Source organism: Eulemur rufifrons, chromosome 6 (assembly GCF_041146395.1).
Source record: "Eulemur rufifrons isolate Redbay chromosome 6, OSU_ERuf_1, whole genome shotgun sequence".
Taxonomy (NCBI): Eukaryota; Metazoa; Chordata; class Mammalia; order Primates; family Lemuridae; genus Eulemur; species Eulemur rufifrons.
In genome coordinates this window covers 25,422,834-25,441,759 of record NC_090988.1, presented here as the reverse complement: position 1 = coordinate 25,441,759, position 18,926 = coordinate 25,422,834, and the positions used below count along the sequence as shown (strand labels likewise).

Genomic DNA, 18,926 nt, shown 5'->3' with positions numbered 1-18,926 from the left:
CCGGCCACCCCTAGCTCACCCTCTTGCCGGGTGTTGCCTCTCACGTTGTAATCTAGTGACACCCACTGCTGAGGGAACACGAGTTGAATTCACCGTAGCCTTTCATGCCTTTGCTCCTTACGGGATGCCCTTCGCTGCATCTGGAAGGCCCTCCCCACCTTTATTCACCTCGTCAAGACTCACTTCATCCAGCAAGTCTTCTCTGAGACCCCATATGGGGCTAAATGGCCTCTGTGTCCCTGTGTGTGACTATCTTATTTGCCACATTATAGCAAATATACTCTTTTCAAATCCGTCTCCTTCACTACATTGAGAGGTGACAGAGCATTTTTGCATCTCTGGTACCAGGTTCACAGTAGGATCCCAAACACATCTGCTGAATAAGTGAGTGCGGCTGAACAGGTGCTGTTGAATCATGATAAGGAAAAGAAAAATCTATCCTATGGGTCTCTCACTTTAGAGAGGAACACAGAGGTCCCCAGTCCTCTGACCCCTGAAGCTGTACAGCACTGACAGGAGGGTCCTGAGGCAGTGACAGGTTCCAGGACAACTATCTTAATGCTGCAAAAGGAAGAGCTGGTCATACCTGGCAGCTCCAAGAGAAAGAGGTGAAATTGCAGTGCTACTCCCAGCACTTCATTTTGATGCTTGGCTGACCTACAACCCAGAACTCCTGATGACCACTTGCCTCCCAGGAAGGAAAGTAGATCCCAGCCAAAGGAGTCGCCAGGACCTGGCCTACCTCCCGAAATGACCCAGGCCCCTGGAGCTGTAGAAGCTTCCAGCTTCAGGAGGCTGCCGTCTGTGAGTGTCCGCGGTACCTCAGAGATGGAGCTCAGGTAAGGTGAGAACAGAAAAGCATTTTTGTCACTTTAATGATAAAACTATTGTTGTTTTGGAGCACTGTTTGGAAATTGTGGCATTCACGATATTTGTGAGTTGGTTTTTAGACATATGCAAATTGTTTTTAACAACAAATTTTACAGTTTATGGATTGGTTTGTTCCTGTGAACACTCCTTAAGGCTCTGGGAGGCCCAGAACAAGGTGCTATAAGTTGACACATAGGGGAAGTGAAAAGAAATCTGGGGAAGAAGCTGGAGCCAGAGCTCAGCAGAACTGGGCGTACAAAGAGCTGGTCGAGCCAGCTGAGGGTGGGGCCTGGTGTGGCTTTGAAGGTGGAGACAGCTACCCTGGCGGGAGTGTGTTACTCATAAACCTTTTAAAGACTTTTGCCTGGATGGCAGTGGCAGAGCCATTAAAGAGCCGCGGATAGACATGACCTAATTTATTGGGCTTCCCAGTTGCCTTCTGTAGAGCCAGTGCTATATCGTAACCTACAACTAAGAACACGTTTTGGTGGGGTAGTGAGGGGGGTTGCTGAGAATAGGGAAGAAACTGGTGTCCTTAAGGAGGAAGAGGCACCAAGAAGCAGATCAGAGAGCACAGAGAGATGGACACACCCTCTGGAACACATTCTGCATGGACAAGGCCATTGTTAGAATCCCCCCTGCTGGCCTAACAGCCACTACTTAGGGGACCGCTTTCAGCAAACAGAGCTCTCACCCAGTCCCTGGTGATGCTAAAGGGGAGCTTCAAAGCACAAGCTCAAGTGCAAATGCAGTAATTAAGCCAGCAACTTAGACCTACCCTTAATTATGCACAATCCCAGAAGTCACTTTTATATACCTTTGTGGCATCTGGAAGAAAAGAAGAGAACTACACACAAAATACATGGCAGCAATTTTTTAAATGGGCATTGAACATAACCACTCAACCGCCAACGTGAAGAACTTATGACTACAGTGGGGTTCAAGGAAGCCAGGTGACAAGGCCAGGATCTAATCAGCTTGTGGACATGACGGGCATTTGTGTTTACGTATAACCCACACTAAGTGGGCAGTAAAATAAAACAAAAAACAACAAAAAGTAAAAAGGATTCTTCCAGTTGCCTGACTTAATAGCTCCAGAGGCAGAAGGTCCCTTTGATCCTGCCAAGCAATTTTGAAGTGGGAAAGTACTAGAAACAAGGTGTATCACATTTGTGTGGGGAATAGCCCTGTCATTGCCCTTTGCTAGGGCATGAGGCTTTCTTCTCCTAAACCACAGAGTTTCTCGAGAGATCGAGTCTCTCAACTCACGCATAGGAGTGGAATGTAGGAAGGATGTGACAGGTGAGGTCAGTGACCCAAGTCCCCAGGCAGCCAGGATGGGATCTTAGTGCCCATTAGAGTCACTGGGGGAGCTTTAAAACAATACCCATGGCAACCTGGTCACACAACAATTAACGTCTTGGGGTGGAGCCTAGCACTGGTAGTTTGGAGAGTTCTTCAGGTGGTTGTAATTCCAGCCGGGGCTGAGAATCCCTGTCTTAGCAGAGCCTGTGGCCTAAGACCTGTCATCACAGATGCCAGGCAGACACATCAGATGTGTCATTAGCTTTAGTGCCCGGATGGGCACCCAGAAAGGAGAAGCAGAGTCAGTACAGAGAAAGCAAGCGCACAACTCCCTCCTGGACAGGTGAGCCTCAGCGCCTGCCACGTCAACACTACATCACTTTAGCCAAACAAGATGGTCTATAGCCCCTGCTTAGAAATTCCAGCACTAAGCTTCCCCCCCGAGAGGTGCTACAGACAGGACGTCTGGCCACAGCGCAGCCCATCCACAGGGTGGCTGGAGATGCAGCAGGTGACCCGGCATGATGGTCATGACCATCAAAGTCTGGGCCAGGGAGAATCAGCCAGGTGAAGAAGGCAGCATGAGGCGAGGGAATCAAATGCATCCTGGGAGGAGGACAGACTGGGCTGAGGGAGGTGAGCAAGCAGAGTGAGTAGCTGGTCCCTCGAAGCTTCTGGGGCCCTCAAATCCTTCAAATTCCAGTTTCAGCCCACATATAACCTTTCCGCAAAGCCCCCTCTGCCCAAGGTGCCCTGAGTGAGACTTCCTTCCCGCCCACACAAAGACCCTGACTCCCACGCACATGAGAGAGCCTGATCAGGGCTCCCTTCTGGGAAGAAATCCCAGAGAGGAGCAAGGCGGAGAGAAGCAGCAGCACAGAGCAGCAACAGCAGATGGCAATTCCCAAAAGGTGCAAATGCAAGAGAGAGAAACTGTAAAAGAGCAAAGAATGGGCAGGAACATGAGTATAGGATAATGGGAAGGGAAATTCATGAGAATTTTCAGGCAGGGAAGCCATGATGGGCAATGAGAAAATGCAGAATCTGAAGGATGACAGAAGAGATCAACAGGGGTGGAAGAGGAAAGAAGAGGACAAGCAATTGTCCTTCCCCTGCTGTGCTCTGTGCTGCCAGGAGGTGACCCTTGCAGGCTGCATTTCCCAGGGTCTTACAAACTGCCCAGTGGCTTCCAAATGGGTTTGGCCAGGAACTGGCAGGAGATTAAAGGGAAGGGAAAAGTCTGAGTATTTCTCCTCCTCCCTCTGCCTCATGCAGAACTTCTGGAAATGACGATCTCTCCTACATCTCCAAATCCCCAGTCACACTTGTTGTGGTTCTGGTTTCTCTTTGGGGATCCTTGCCTGTGGACTTGGATACCACCACCTGCTCCTCTTTCTCTCCAGCCAGTGGTGTGCTAGAGCTGGCTTGTACTGGCACACAGGAGCAGTTGGTTAAATATTCAGGAATTTTGCAAGCTGGTTGTTAAACTGTTACTAGCTTGAAACTGGCCCATGCTATAAATCAGAGCTCCCCCCCCCCGGCCCCCCCTCCCAGCCCCACCCCGAGAGCCAGTTACCTGCTAGCACATCACTGACTGCAGCCCAGGGAGGCGTCCGCCTGTTGTCAATCTCTGGTTTGCCTCATTGTCCCTTGATTGGTTTCTGGCTTCTTTTTATCTCTGTGTAACCAATTCACTGCACTACATTCTGTTTTAAATACTGAGTAGGTTTTCCTATTTTCCTGAGTGTTTTCCTGGTTGGAGCCTGACTTATATGCAGACAATGATCTCCTAAGGAGTTTTACCAGCTCCCCTGAGCTCGGGGAAACATTAAATCCTCACAACATGTGAGGTTTTTATTTTGTTTGTTTGTTTGCCTAGTAATTCTGCTAGTCATTTATCCTTGTGATTAAGTAATTTTTAAAACTCTATTCTGTTTCATTGGTCTGTGTGTCTATCTTTATGCCAGTGCCATGTTGTTTTAGTTACCATAGCTTTGTAGTACATTTTGAAGTCATGTAATGTGCCTCCAGCTTTGCTCTTTTTGCTCAGTATCCTCTGGCTATTCTGGGTCTTTTGTGGCTCCATATGAATTTTATGATGTTTTTTCTATTTCTGTGAATAATGTCATTGGTATTTCAATAGGGATTGCACTCAATCTATAGATTGCTTTGGGTAATATGGACATTTTAACAATGTTAATTCTTCTAATCCATGGACATGGGATATATTTCTACTTTTTTGAGTCCTCTTTAATTTCTTTCATCAGTATTTTATAGTTTACATTATAGAGATCTTTCAGTTCTTTGGTTAAATTTATTCCTAGGATTTTTTTTTTTTTTTTTGGTAACTAATATAAATGAGATTGCTTTCTTGATTTCTTTTTCAGATTGTTTGCTGTTGGCATATAGAAATGCTACTGATTTTTTACGTTAATTTTGTATCCAGAAACTTTACTGAATTCATTTATAAATTCTAATAGTTTTTTGTCTGAAGAATGCAAGTTCCCCACCATCTGCTTTTAATGTTTAACAAAACTCAGGCAGGTTTCCTTTGAACTTAGAGATAAACAACAAAGCAAGGAAGCCGAAAGAAATACAATGCACAAAAGGTATTTTCAAGTAGCTCCTTTTGTGTAGATGGTCATAAGTCTCAAGATCAGTTTAAAGTGTTTTAAGCGGCCTTAGTTGCCTTACAGTACCCTTTAGTTAATTGTAACACTGAAGTCTCCACCTACTGGGAAGTGCTGCACATGCTTGACCCACATAGTACGTAAACATACAGTGACGCAGAGAGCTCATATGCACTGAACTATGAGGGAAGGGAATCTTCCCTTCTGATCAATATAAGGTGCTGTAGTCCCAAGAGGATGTGGTAAACATCTTTTGCTTTTTATCTTTTTCTGTCCTCTCACTAGAGGTCAGAGAACTGAGAGGAGGAGCTCCAGGGAACCAGAAAGTACTGGGAAAATTATACAGAGAGAGGAACACACAAAAGCAACCTCATAAAGTGCTAAGAGAAAAGAACCATCAACCCTGCATTCTATATCCAATGAAAAGATTCTTTAGGAATGAAAATGTAAAAAAAGACATTCTCAGATAAAGGAAAACAGAGAATTTATTTCCAGCAGACTTGCTGTACAGGAATTGCTAAAGGAAGTTCTTCAGATGGTAAAGGGGAATAATAATCATCCCAGAAGGAAACTTGGAACATCTGGAATGGAGAAAGAGCAATAGAAGTGGTAAATGTGGGTAAATAAAATAGACTGTTCTCTTCTTGAGTTCTTTAAAATATATTTGATGGTTAAAAGCAAAAATTATAACATTATTTGATGGGATTTTTAATGTATGTAGTTCTAACATATAAAACAACTGCAACATAAAGCAGGGAGGTAAGGTGACCTGCATAGTGATAAGGCTTCTAGACTTCACTCGAAGTAATAAAATGCTGAGTCTAACTAAACTGAAAAGTTATGCATGTATCTCTGGGGCAACCACTAAAAACATTATAGAAAGATACATAGTGAAAATTACAATAATTACATTTAAATAGAATACTAAAAATGTTGCAAATAACCAAAAAGAAGGCAGGAAAGGGGGCAACAGGAATGAAAAAAGAGAGAACAAATAGAAAACAAATAAAAGGGTAGACCTAACCCCAAACATATCAATAATTACATTTAATGTAAATGATCTAAATAAACACATGAATTAAAAGACAGAAGTTGTCAGAATAAATAAAAAAATAAGACCCAATTAAATGCAGTCTACCAGGAACTCACTTCAAATATACTAATATAGGTGTGTTAGAAGTAAAATGATTGGAAAAGGTGTTTCACGCAAACACTAATCAAAAGAAAGGAGTGGCTATATTAACACCAAAGTAGAACTCAGAGAAAAACATATTACAAAGCATAAAGAGGGGCATTACATAATAGGAGTATCAATTCACCAAGAAGACATACCAGTCCGAAGTGTGTATGCACTTAACAACAGAGCTTCAAAATACATGAAGCAAAAATCAGAATTGAAAAAAGTAGACAAATCCACAATCATAGTTGTAATCTCAACACCCTTCTCTCCGTTACTGACAGAATAGATAAAATGCAAGAATATAAAACTAAACAACAGAAACTAAATGTATCTTATCAAGATTTATAGAATTCTCCACCAAACAATAGCAGCAGAGTACATATTCTTTCAACGTAAGTGAATGGAATAGTCAGCATAATAGACCATAATTTGGGTTATAAAACAAACTTTAGCAAGTTTAAAAGAGCTGAAATCATATAAAGTATATTCTTAGCAATAATGGACTTAAACTATCAATCAGTGATAGAAATGTAACATAAGAATTTCCAAACACTTAAAAATTAAAGAACACTCTTTAGAATAATCTACAGGGGAAAGAGAAAGTCTCAAGGGAAATAAAAATATGCATTGGATTGCATGAAATAAAGATACAACATATCAAAATTTGTGGGACAAAGCTATAGCAAGACTGAGATGAAAATTTATATCACTAAATGTTTACATCTAGAAAAGAGAAAAAATCTAAAATCAATAATGAAATAAAAGTACCTCAAAACGTATGGGATGCAATTAAAGCTGTGCTTAGAGAGAAATTTATAGCATTAATTGTTTATACTGGAAAAGAAGAAAGGTCTTCAACCAATAATCTAAGTTTCTATCTTAAGAAAGTAGGAAAAAATAGCAAAATATACCTAAAGCTAGCAATGAAATTGAAACAGAAAAACAATAGAGAAAAATCAAAACAAAACAAAAAACTGATCCTTTGAAAAGCAATAAAATTGATAAATGTTTAGCAAGACTGAAAAAGAAAAATAGGAAAAAGACACAGACTACCAATATCAGAAATGAAAGAGGAGCTATCACTATATCAGACATTAAAAGGATAATCAGTAAATAAAGTGAATACTATAAACAACTTTATGCACATAAATGACAACTTAGATAAAAGAGATCCATTTCTCAAAACCACAAACTCTCAAACTCACCCATGATGAAATAACCTAAATAGTACTATGCCTGTCAAATAAATTGAATTCATAGTTAAAAACTTTTCAAAAAAGAAACTTCCAGTTCCAGATCGTTTTATTGGTGAATTTTACCAAACATTTAAGGAAGAAACGACACCAACGCTACACAATCTCTTCCAGAAAATGGAAAACACTTCCTAAGTCACTTTACAAGGCCAGAATTAACCTGACACTAAAACCAGACAAAAATAGTATACAAAATAAAAGAAAACTGTATATCAGTATCCCTCATAAACCCAAATGCAAAAATCCTCCACGAAATATTAGCAAATGGAGTAAAAAACATATAAAAAGAGTAATATACCACGATCAAGTAGGATTTTCCTGAAAATGTAAGTGTACCAGTTTGCTAGGGCTGCCATAATAAAGCACGATAAACTGAGTGACAGGAACAACAGAAATGTATTGGCTCATAGTTCGGGAGGCTACAGAACAAGGTGCTGGCAGGGCCATGCTCCCTCTGAAGGTGCTAGGGGAGAATCTGTCCCAGGCTTCCCTCCTCGCTTCTGGTAGGTCCTTGGTTGTGGCAGCGTAACTCCCGTCTGCACATGGCATTCTCCCTGTGTGTCTGTCTGTCTCTGTGTCCAGATTTTTCCCCTTTTTATAAGGCCATCAGTCATACTAGAATGGGGCTTGCTCTAACGACCTCATTTTAACTTGATGACCTCTGTAAAGACGCTATCTTCAAATAAGATCACGTTTTGAGGTACCGCAAATTAGGACTCCAGTATGTCTTTTTTTTAAAGGATACAGTTCAATCTGCAACTGTATAAAGCTGGTTTGATATTTTGAAATAGATTACTGTAAATAACTATATCAGTAGTCTAAAGAAAAGCCATATAATATTAATTGATACAGAAAAGGGTTTGATAAAACTCAACATACATTCGTGATAAAAAAACTCTCAGCAAGCAAGAAATGGAACCTGATAAAAGGCATCTATAAAAAAACTTATAGCCACATTGGAAAGGAAGAAATAAAACTGTCTTGGGTGGGAGCAGTGGCTCATGCCAGTAAGCCTGATGCTTTGGGAGGCCAAGGCTGGAGGATTGCTTGAGCCCAGGAGTTTAAGATCAGCCTAGGTTAACATGGTGAGACTCCCTCTCTATAAAACAAACAAACAAACAAACAAAACTGTCTCAATTTGCAGATGACATGATTGGCTATATAAAAAAATCACCCCCCAAAACTACCAAAACAAATGTAATAATATCCCAGAGTTAATAAGCGAATTTAGCTAAGTGACAGGATACAAGAGCAATACAAAAAAATCAATTGTGTTTCTCTATACTAGCAATAAACAATTATAAACTTAAATTTAAAAAGTTATATGGAAAAGCAAAATAACTATAAAGACAAGCAATTGTGAAAAAGAATAATAAAATTGTAGAAATCATACTACTTGATGTTAAGACTTAAAATAATGCCACAGTAATCAAGATGGCATAGTATCCGTGAAGGAAAAGACATATAAATCAATGGAACATAACAAGAGTCCAGAAACAGACTCTAAAAATACAGTACATTTTTTTTACAAAGGTACAAAGGCAACTCACTGAAGGATAGTCTTTCAACAAATGGTGTTGGGATAATCAGGCATCTATAGGCAAAAATAAAATAAAATAAACCTCAATCTAAACCTCATACTTTACATAAAAATTATTTCAAAATGGATTGATGTAAGACATAAAACTATAAAAAGAAATCATAGGAGAAAATCTTTGTAATCTGGGTTTAGGCTGAGTGTTCTTAGAATACTACCAAAAGCATGATTCATAAAAGAAAAAAATGATATATTGGATTTCATCAAAATGAAAACATTTTACTCTGCAAAGACACTGTAAAAGAATTAAAAGACATGCTACAGATGGGAAGAAAATGTTTTCAAACCCCATATTCAACAAACGATTTATATCCAGAATATATAAAGAATTCTCAAGATTCAACAGCAAGAAAAGAAACAACCCAATTAAAAACATACAAAAGATTTTAACAGATACTTCACTAAACAGAATATAAGAAAGGCAAATAGGAACATGCAAAGTTGTTTACTATCACCAGTCATTAGGGACATGCAAATTAAAACATGATAAGATACCACTACAAACCTATTAGAATGGTTAAAATAAAAATTATGGAAAATACAAAATGCTGGCAAGATTGAAAAGTTACTGTGTTACCATCTGAATGTATGTGTCCCCTCCAAATTCATATGTTGAACCCTAACCCTCAAGTTGTTGGTATTAAAAGATGGGGCCTTTGGGCATTTGGGGGGTGATTAGGTCAAGAGGGCTCTGCCCACAGGAATGGTATTAGTGCCCTTATTATTATTATTATTATTTTTTGAGACAGGGTCTTGCTCTGTTGCCCAGGCTGAAGTGCAGTGGCATTACCATAGCTCACTGCAACCTCAACTCCTGGGTTCAAGCAATCCTCCTGCCTCAGCATCCTGAGTAGCTAGGACTACAGGTGTGTGCCACTATGCCTGGCTAATTTTTCTATTTTTTGTAGAAATGGGGTCTCACTATGTTGCTCAGACTGGTCTTGAACTCCTGGTCTCAAGTGATCCTCCCATCTCAGCCTCCCAAAGTGCTAGGATTACAGACATGAGCCACCACACTCGGTCTAGTATGCTTATAAAAGAGGCTTCGGAAGAAGCCTTTTTGCCCCTTCTGCCATGTGAGGACACGTAGAAGGCACCATCTATGGGAATGGGCCCTCACCAGTCACTGAATCTATTGGTGCCTTTATCTTGGACTTCTCAGGCTCCAGAATTGTAAGCAATAGATTTCTGTTGTTTATAGATTACCCAGTCTAAGGCATTTTGTTACAGCAACCCAAATGACTAAGAAAGAGATTGGAATTCTCATACATTGCTGGTAGGAATGCAAAATGGTACAAATGGGGAAAAGAGTTTGGCAGTTTCTTACAAATTCAAGAATATGATCCAGAAACTCCACTCCTAATAAAACCTTACATTTATGCAAAAATCTGTACATGGATATTTATAGCAGCACTATTCAATAATCACCAAAACCTAGAAACAATGCAAATATCCTTTAGCAGGTGAATGGATAAGCAAATTTATTTATACAATGAAATACTACTCAGCAATAGAAAGGAATGAATTATTGATACAACAACCAGCATGAATTTCAAAGGCATTTCGCTGAGACAAGCCATTCTCAAAAGGTTATGTACTCTGTGCTTCCATTTATATATAACATTCTTAAGACTATACTTTGGGATCATTTCTATAGTTCGTTACTTATACAGCACTCTTCAAAAGATAAAACTATAGTGATGCAGAAAACAGTGGTTGCCAAGGTAAGTTACTCTCACCTCCATCCCCTTTCCTCTTTCAACGGCTGTTAAATGCATTGTTTTAAAGCTGAAACCGAGGCAAACTTGACCAACATAAAAAATCACAACCTTTTGTTGGGGGTGGGGGATCTGGTCACGGCAGCCCCCAATTTCCTCTTTCATCATTAGAAAGCCTAAACCCAGTGGAACGAGGAAGCTGCTCTTGTAGTATGCCAAGTTAATATTTGAAATACAGCCTTTTAATGGGGCAATTGGCAATGTCAATAAGGAAACATCCCTGAGAAGGAGAGGGGGGTGAGTTTATAGCTCTCACATATCACAGTTTGTGCAGTAACGAACTGCAGAAAAACAGACCTGAATGAAGGCAAAGGAGGGAATTTACCCACGTGTGTGAAAGACTATGCCTCAGCGAGGTTCTTAGCTGCCTTCTCAGTTTTAGGAAACAGGGAAGGAAATTAGTAAGGTTCTTACTAACCTTAACCTGATCTCCCTCTTACCCTCACATGGTTCTCAGGTTTAAGACCATCTGTGCTTATGACTAACCTTAATTAGACCTTCTTTTGTCCTTTACCTGGTTTCCCCTGATCTTTTTTTCCCTTTCCCTTGTATTTCCTACACAGCAGAAAGTTAAATTCCATTTGACTCGGTTTGGACTACCTACTAAGTGTGTAAGGCTCTCCAATCCTTGGCGAGGAATCAAGGCTGATGTCCCAACTTACCCATGTACATATCAACATTACAAAGAAAATGACAAGGGCAGAAAAACATCTAGACATTTTTTAAAAGAAATTATTTTAAAAGACATTTATGAAGATAAAAATAGTCAAACATTCTGTATTTCTTTTTTTTTTTATTTCAGCATATTATGGGGGTACAAAAGTTTAGATTATGTATATTCCCCTTCAGCTCCCCTCCCCACCCCCCAATCAGAGCTTCAAGCGTGCCCATCCCCTAAACGGTGCGCATCACACTATTATGTACTTCTTTATTATCAAAAGAAATAGTCATCATTACTTATTTTTAAAAAACATGATAACTGTGAGAAATAATATAGTATAATAGGAAAAGAGTTAAAGTCCCTTTAAATATCATTTCCCAAAGATAACCTTTTTGACAGTTTGAAGTATATCCTTATAAAATGCAAACATGCATTTTTTAAAAACATAAACAGTTGCTAGCATTTTTTTCTATAGAGGCAGATAAGACTAGATGTTCCCCAATATCTATTTGCCTCAGTAATACTATCCCCAACTTTTAGTTGGGCACGTGACTATCCTGAATTGCGTGGGGTTTTTTATTTTCATTGTCAGTGGAAATAGTAAGAGTTTGAAAGTGAATAATCTCAGTCCTGGCTCTGTTACAAGCTGGACAGGTCATGGGAGGAAAGTCACTTCCACTTTTTTGTCCTGTAGGAGGCAGTACTGCACAGTGATGTACAGATGGAGTTCCCAACTCTGACATTCCTAGCGGTATTATCTCAAGCTTGATATTTATCCTATGTGTCCTATGTAAAGTGGAGATTAAAATATCCCTTAACTCATCAGGTTGTTGTGAGAATTAAATGAGATAATGCACATCGAGAGCTTAGCATAAAGCAAGTGCCCAACAATTGTTAGCTATTATTACAGTTGTTCTTATTATTAGCATTTGAAAAACATAAAAATACCTGCTTTGTCAGGTTTAGGATGAGGATAAAAACAAACAGATAAGAAAGACTTGAAAAGCTAAAAGAGTTATTATATAATGTCACCCAGCTTAAAAAGAACACAGCTCCCAACCTTGGTATATGGAACTATACTGTTACTAGTAGTTCTGTGTGTATTGCCCACGGAGAACAATCCACAGGAGTAACTGAACAGGAGAATGTATCCGAGAGAAAGTTCTCCCCTCAGTTTAAAGGAAGTAACTAAATTGGATGTTGTTGGAAAGTGCAGACACCTCAGATGGTGATAATATATCAGAACACTCAAGCCTATTGGGTATGCCTGTGATTTTGGGCATTGTTCTTATCGTCCCTTTTACAGGCCACATAGGGCTGCTTAAGGGTGAGCTACATTTATGTAAACACTTCATTTTATAGGTTCTACCACTAACAAAAAACTTGCACAGACTGCAGCCGTTTGGGGCAGAACCTGTGTTTTATTCTCTGTTGTATTCGCAGGGCCAACAGAGTGTCTGGCACATAGTAGACACCCAATCCATAGACATCCAGTGTCACCTCAAACTATCTCTTAGCCAGAGGCAGACTACACAGGCTGGGAGAGGAGAGGGAAGGTAGAAAGCTTTTGTATCGGGCTTTTAACTTCTGCAGGATGCTGCAGCTTCCACCAGCTACAGACCACTTCACAACTTTGACATACGCAGTTCCATTCAGAACTGTGCTACAGCTCAATGACAGAATCAGAAACACTAAATCCTGGAAAACTTTCCTGGGTTGCAATCTTGCCATGGAGCAAAGATAGTCTGAATCTAGACATGCCGTATTTAAACGTGATTACACTAGGCACTGTGACATCTTATGCTTTGTAAGTTTCCTGCAGTAGGAAAAATAAGCATTTTTGATTTATTGATATCGGTGAGCTGCCAAGGTGACATAATCTTTCGGTATTCTCTATTTCAGAGTTCCATTCGTGAGACCCAGTGGTGGAGGCTGGAGGGGAGATATGTAGTTGTAGTTTTCAAAGACTTGTAGAAAGTAAGATGCTCTTCAGATTATTTACATAAAATATCTACGTGTGTGTTTATATGTAAACAAATATATGAATATTTGAATATTCATATTCAATATTTGAAATATATGAATAATAGATGCATATGTGTGCACATACGTACATATGCACATATATATGGAAAGAATACAGGTTTTGGAGCCAGATAGATGCTCTGCCTCTTATGAGCTGTATGGCCCTAGGCAAGTTCCTTAACCTTACTAAATTTCAGTTTCTTGTCTGTAAAAAGCCATTAATAATACTCACCCCAAGGAATGGTTGTGAGGATTATTCAATACTGGTAGGTAAAAATAGTTTTAAGATAGACCTGGGTTTGAATTCTGGCTCTTAACTCAGCCTTAACTAAGACAAAATACTCAACCTTTGTAAATGGTTTCCTTCTCTGTGAAATGGGAATTAAAGTATATACCTAAAGAGGTTATTGGGAGGATAAATCAAATCTGTATAGCATGTTTAGTACAATGCCTAGTATACAGTAAGGGCCCAATAAATGTTAGCTGTTATTATTGGCACAATAATTACTATTATTATATAAAAAGACCAGTACTTAATAAATGTTGGTGTGGCCATCTCCTCCACCCCAATCTCTTACTAATGAGAAATATCCAGGAATTGGACAGCTCAGTCAAGGGTAAGGCCTGTCTTTATAGGTATTGCATATTGCTCAAGGAAACGCTTGTAGTCAGCTTACAATGCCACTAACAATGTGCAGAATCTATTCATATCACTCCAACCCTCAGCAATAGTTTTTTTCTGTTATTTTTAAAGCGGCAACACAGTATCTTAAGGTTACTTCAACTTTCATTTATTACTCTGAACCTGAATATTGTCCCATCTGTTTTGTTTATCATTTGGATATCTTCTGGCATGAATGAGTTATTTATATCTTTTGCCTATTTATCAATTTGAATCTTGGTGTTTTCCTAAAAATGGGAATAAACTCTGTATATATTAAAAACATTAATTATATATTTAATCCAAATACTTTTGCAGTACAGAAAGTATTTCTGTGTGTACAGAAGCATTTCTGTGGGTGGAGCTGCTGTCACCTGCTTGGTGAACTCAACCACTCTCATAGCTTTATTCTTTTGTTTGTCTTTATTTTTGTTGGAGATGGGGGTCTCTTTATGCTGCCCAGGCTGGACTCACACTCCTGGGCTCAAGCGATCCTTCCACCTCCGTCTCCCGAGTAGCTGGGACTACAGGCTTGTGCCACTACACCCAGTTTATTCTCACAGCTTTAACTTCCATATCTGAACATCTCTGGGCCTGCATTACACTGTAGGTCTATATTGCTAGCCATAGGATACCTGTATTTCTTCTTAGTAGATCCCTCAGGCCTATCATAGATAAAACTGAACACATCAGTTATTCCCCAACCAGCTAACTTTCCAAACTTCCCCATTTGGTCCTTTATTGCCCCAGTTAAGAGATCTTGAGGCTGTTTCTCAATATAGTAAAAAGGCCTCCAAGAGTATCTCAGGCCTGTTGAACTATCTCCAACATTATTCTCTTGCATTATAATTCATGATCCTAATTTTTGATTTGGAAAATATGACGATCACATATATCAAGAAAACAAGCAGAAGCAGCAGCCAAGTTGACAAGTTATCTCAGGCCCTTTCTGCATGTCAGTATCTGCTACTGAAACCGATGCCATGAGCCTGAAGCAGGTAAGCAGAACAATCCCATGGAGACTGCAATCCAGACGTGGGTATTTGATAGTGGAAGCCAGGAATTAACCAGGGGAAAAGAAGGTACTAGAAATCATTTCCTTGGACATTTAGTTCAAGCATCTACTTTCCTTAAATCATTTTTATATTTTAATGGTGACATTTTTCAAATTGTTTGGGTAATTAAATATATTTTAATAATTTAAAATTACAGTATTGATTTTGTCTTAGCATTATAGCTTTTTCTGTGGATGTTTCAGTTAGGATGTGAGCGCCATGAAATCAGAACATGTGTCTTGACCTTCCTTTTAATGCCTACACCAATGGCTTTACCACCTATGTGTAGGTACGGTTCCCTCTAAAGTCAACGGAAGTGGGCACCATGAGCTGCTATAAAGAAAACACAAAGCAAGCACCGGGTCAAACATAAAAAGTCAAAATTTTCTTGAATGCAAATTAAAATAAATTATATCACTATTTCTAAGACTATAGTTCGGGAGAACCCAAGCTGATAATATACTAAATGGAAGCTTCCCTCCCCCTTGTTATTTCCTAATTCTTCCCTCAATTTCCCCAAATATACAATGGATCACTTAAGAAGTCCCGTCCACTTCAGAGACAAGAAACACTTCCAGTAACATACACTGAGAACAACCACAGTTTCTTAGTGCCTTTGGAATATGTGTTGAAGCCAAACTCCATGCAGTTCCGAAGTTCTCCTTCCCAGAGGTGGGTGTGCCTATGTGTGGGTACATGCACGTGGCTGTGTGTGGGTGTGGACATACTGTTCTCAGGAGAGCACACTTTTTACAGTTTGGGGGGAATGATGAAGCCTGTTTTTCTAAAAGCAGAGTACAATGGTGTGAAATCCACACCATCAAACTCTAAATATCCGTTCCTCCCCCAGAGAGTCATGTATAAGGGAAAAGAAGGGCTTGGGACCAGCATATTCTAATTCCTTCTGCAAACACCAACTAGGCTTTCTCAATTTGAAGAGGGTTCTTGGAGGATTTTTTTTTTTTTTTGGAAGCAGGAGGTGGGCAGGCCTGGAAATAATTGGGAACCTGGAACTCACTCACAGCACCAGTCGATCACAAACAAAATGGCTTTATAATTCCAGTTGATTCCACATATTGTGGCCTGAGAGTGCCACCCTGAGTTCCTTTCCACAGTCACCCAAAGGCAGCCCAGATGGGTCTATTCCAAGACTGATGAGAGAATCCCTTTAATTCATTCCAGGACTTATCCCACACTTTCCCAGCAGAAAAACTGACTACCTGTATCTCTGGATTTCATTCTTTGGTAACTAATCCCTCACCTACAGCAGTGTATAGTAAGGTCAAGGGCGAAATTCTGTAGAAACTTCCTCCTCACAGCATCACACACAAGGAGACCCACTCATTCCAGCCAACCTCACGCGTCCAAGTCCCAGTCACCCACACAAGCCTCTATTTCACAAGCTCCTCAAGCTCCTGCCCTTGGGGTGGGGACGCTTCGCCGCCCGTAAGGTGCCAGCTCTCCCGGGCCTCGCTGACTGTCCGCGTGGGGTGGACAGACGTGTCTCTGCGGCCGAGGGAAAAGTGTGTGAGGAGAAGGTGGACAACCTGGAGCATCTGTGTGAGCACGTGGGGGCGCGCGGGCCGCAGAGGGAGCAGCAGCCAGGATCCCGCTCCGCATGGCGCCCCCGCCCCATCACAGTGCCTGAAATGGCCCACGCCCCGCGACGGCCCAGGAGGTACCTGAGCACCGCGCCACTTCGCTCCGCAGCGCCCACAGCGCCGGGATCCCACGCGGCCGAGCGCCGCCCAAGCGTCCCGGCCGAAGGCGGCACAGCCCGTGGGACCCACTCTCTGAGAAACGCACGGAAGAACGCGCCGCCACCCTGGGGGACCCCAGGCTCGCAGCTGAGCCCGTCCCGAGTGCCGGGTGTGGGAAGTACCAACCAGGCATCCCCAGGTCCTTGAGAGAGGAACTCAGTGCAGACTTCCTTTTCCCGACCCGCAGGCTCCGCGGCATCCGCCCGGCGCGCGCGGCCCAGAGTCGCGGAGCTCCAGGCAGGTGTCTGCAAAAGCTCCGCGCCGCCCCCGCGCACGCCCTGCTCGCCCGGAGTCGCGGACCCCGGGTCCTACTGGACTCAGGCCCAGGGGAGAGCGAAAGGCATTTGTTCTGTACCTGATCCTGTCCTTCTCTGCCCTCTGTAGCTTCTCATTTCTTTCCAGCACCTGAAGGATCTTCCTGGCTTCTTCGTCATTTAGGAAACTGAAATCAAACCCCTGGGGAACTTTCGTCATTTTTACGGTGTGTGAGTTACTCTTAAGCTCCTTGGCGCCTCCTGTTACGATGGCATTTTTCAAGATACAGAAGACTAGTTTCATGAACTTGATCCCATAGCCAATAATAAGTCCGCCCCTTTGAAAATGTAAAACCACAAACCTAGGGAACGGCCCACACCTACAGGGCTCATTTTGACAACACCTTAATGACATGTTTCTCTCAACCTGCCCAACCGAAATGCAAAGTCAACGACTAATAAGGAGAGAGCGAACCAATCCCTTTCTAAGGGAGGCGGGCCCTCCTTCGTCCCCTCCCTCTCGCCCACACTCCCCATCTGACTTGTTAAGCAAACAAGCCTGCATAATTCTGTCTCTAAGTGAGACTTAAGTGTTGGCCCCAAAGTATTTGCTTTGGCTGTTGCTGTTTGTTCTCAGAACTTGAGCTTGACTAGTAGAAGGGGTGTAAAACAAAGATATTTATGACTAATCCTCCCTTTCAATAATTAAGAACCCACAGGAAATAGAATCTCAAGTAGGAGATTTAGAACTGGCAGGAGGGTTACCCTATTTGAAAGACCAGGAAGAACTAAACTTATTACATTAAAGACCAGGAAGAACTAAACTCTGTCGACAGACCTGGCTGAAGGGCTAAAATTAGTGTATCCTTGGAAATGAATTCTATGCCAAGCCTCCCATCCCTCAGACACCCCCCACTCCATTGTCCCAACAAAAGTCATTCTCACGCTTTAGAAAAAACAAACCAAACCAACCAAACAAACACAAACCAAAAAACTGTTTATGGTATTTTAGGAGAAGACAGTCCAGGAGCAAAGGATGGTAGAAAACACCTGTTAGAAGTTTTCTGTAAGATTTTATTATCGTCTTAATAAACTCTTTCAGAGAAGTATACAAGTGCCACTTTCAAATACCTAATCCTCTGACTAAAGCAAAAGGTAATCCTATGAAACCACAGAAATAGCTTTTCCTAGAAAGTCAATTACTCCACGTTGTAATGAAGTATGATAGAAATTTCTGAAGACATTCATGTATACACATTTTAAAAATTATCAAACCTTTTACAGAAAACATGTGTTTCTTGGTTTTACTTCCTATACAAAAATAACTTTGTCAGCTTGACTTTCCTGCTGCATATAAGCTTAATTTGGTTATTTCTTATGTGGTAGTGATGATTACTAACATTTAAATTGTACTTCCATGTGTATCCTTGCTTTTCATGGTGGATAAAAAGATTTTTTTTATCTGTAACAAAAATATGATGTCAAAAATTGCTATTTATCTTTTGGTTCTGCACCCAAACCATAATGACAGCTACCCATCTTGATCGTCATTACTTAAGACATGTCTAGGCAGCTAGCCATTCAAATAACTTTCCGTGGGTGTATGTTTGTTATTTGTATGAAACAGCAACCAATTCTGTTCACTAATATTGTACAGCACACAGAACTCCTTTATAAATAGTCTCTGTTAATGATCGTGATTTGGGAGTGTGTCTTGTATATGGTGTCCAATTTTTCTAGTGTGTTTATTAATTCAGCATACATTTAGGACTTTTTAGTGTGGGTACTGATGAGCTTTTACCCTGCTCCCAGTATAACAGTGAACTGATTTCAACCAACATATTCTGGTGCCTATTACATGAAGGCATTGTACACTGTGAACAACACAGTCCTTGTC

General features: G+C 40.8%; 1 protein-coding gene across 1 annotated transcript in view; it reads right to left on the bottom strand.

The window, feature by feature from the left end:
* EXPH5 (exophilin 5) overlaps positions 1-17,249 on the bottom strand; it is a 64,186-nt gene extending 46,937 nt beyond the window's left edge. Inside the window, exon 1 of the mRNA XM_069470920.1 lies at positions 17,131-17,249. Coding sequence (XP_069327021.1) covers positions 17,131-17,249 — 119 coding nt within the window. The remainder of the gene's footprint in view (positions 1-17,130) is intronic.
* Between the last annotated feature and the right edge of the window lie 1,677 nt (positions 17,250-18,926).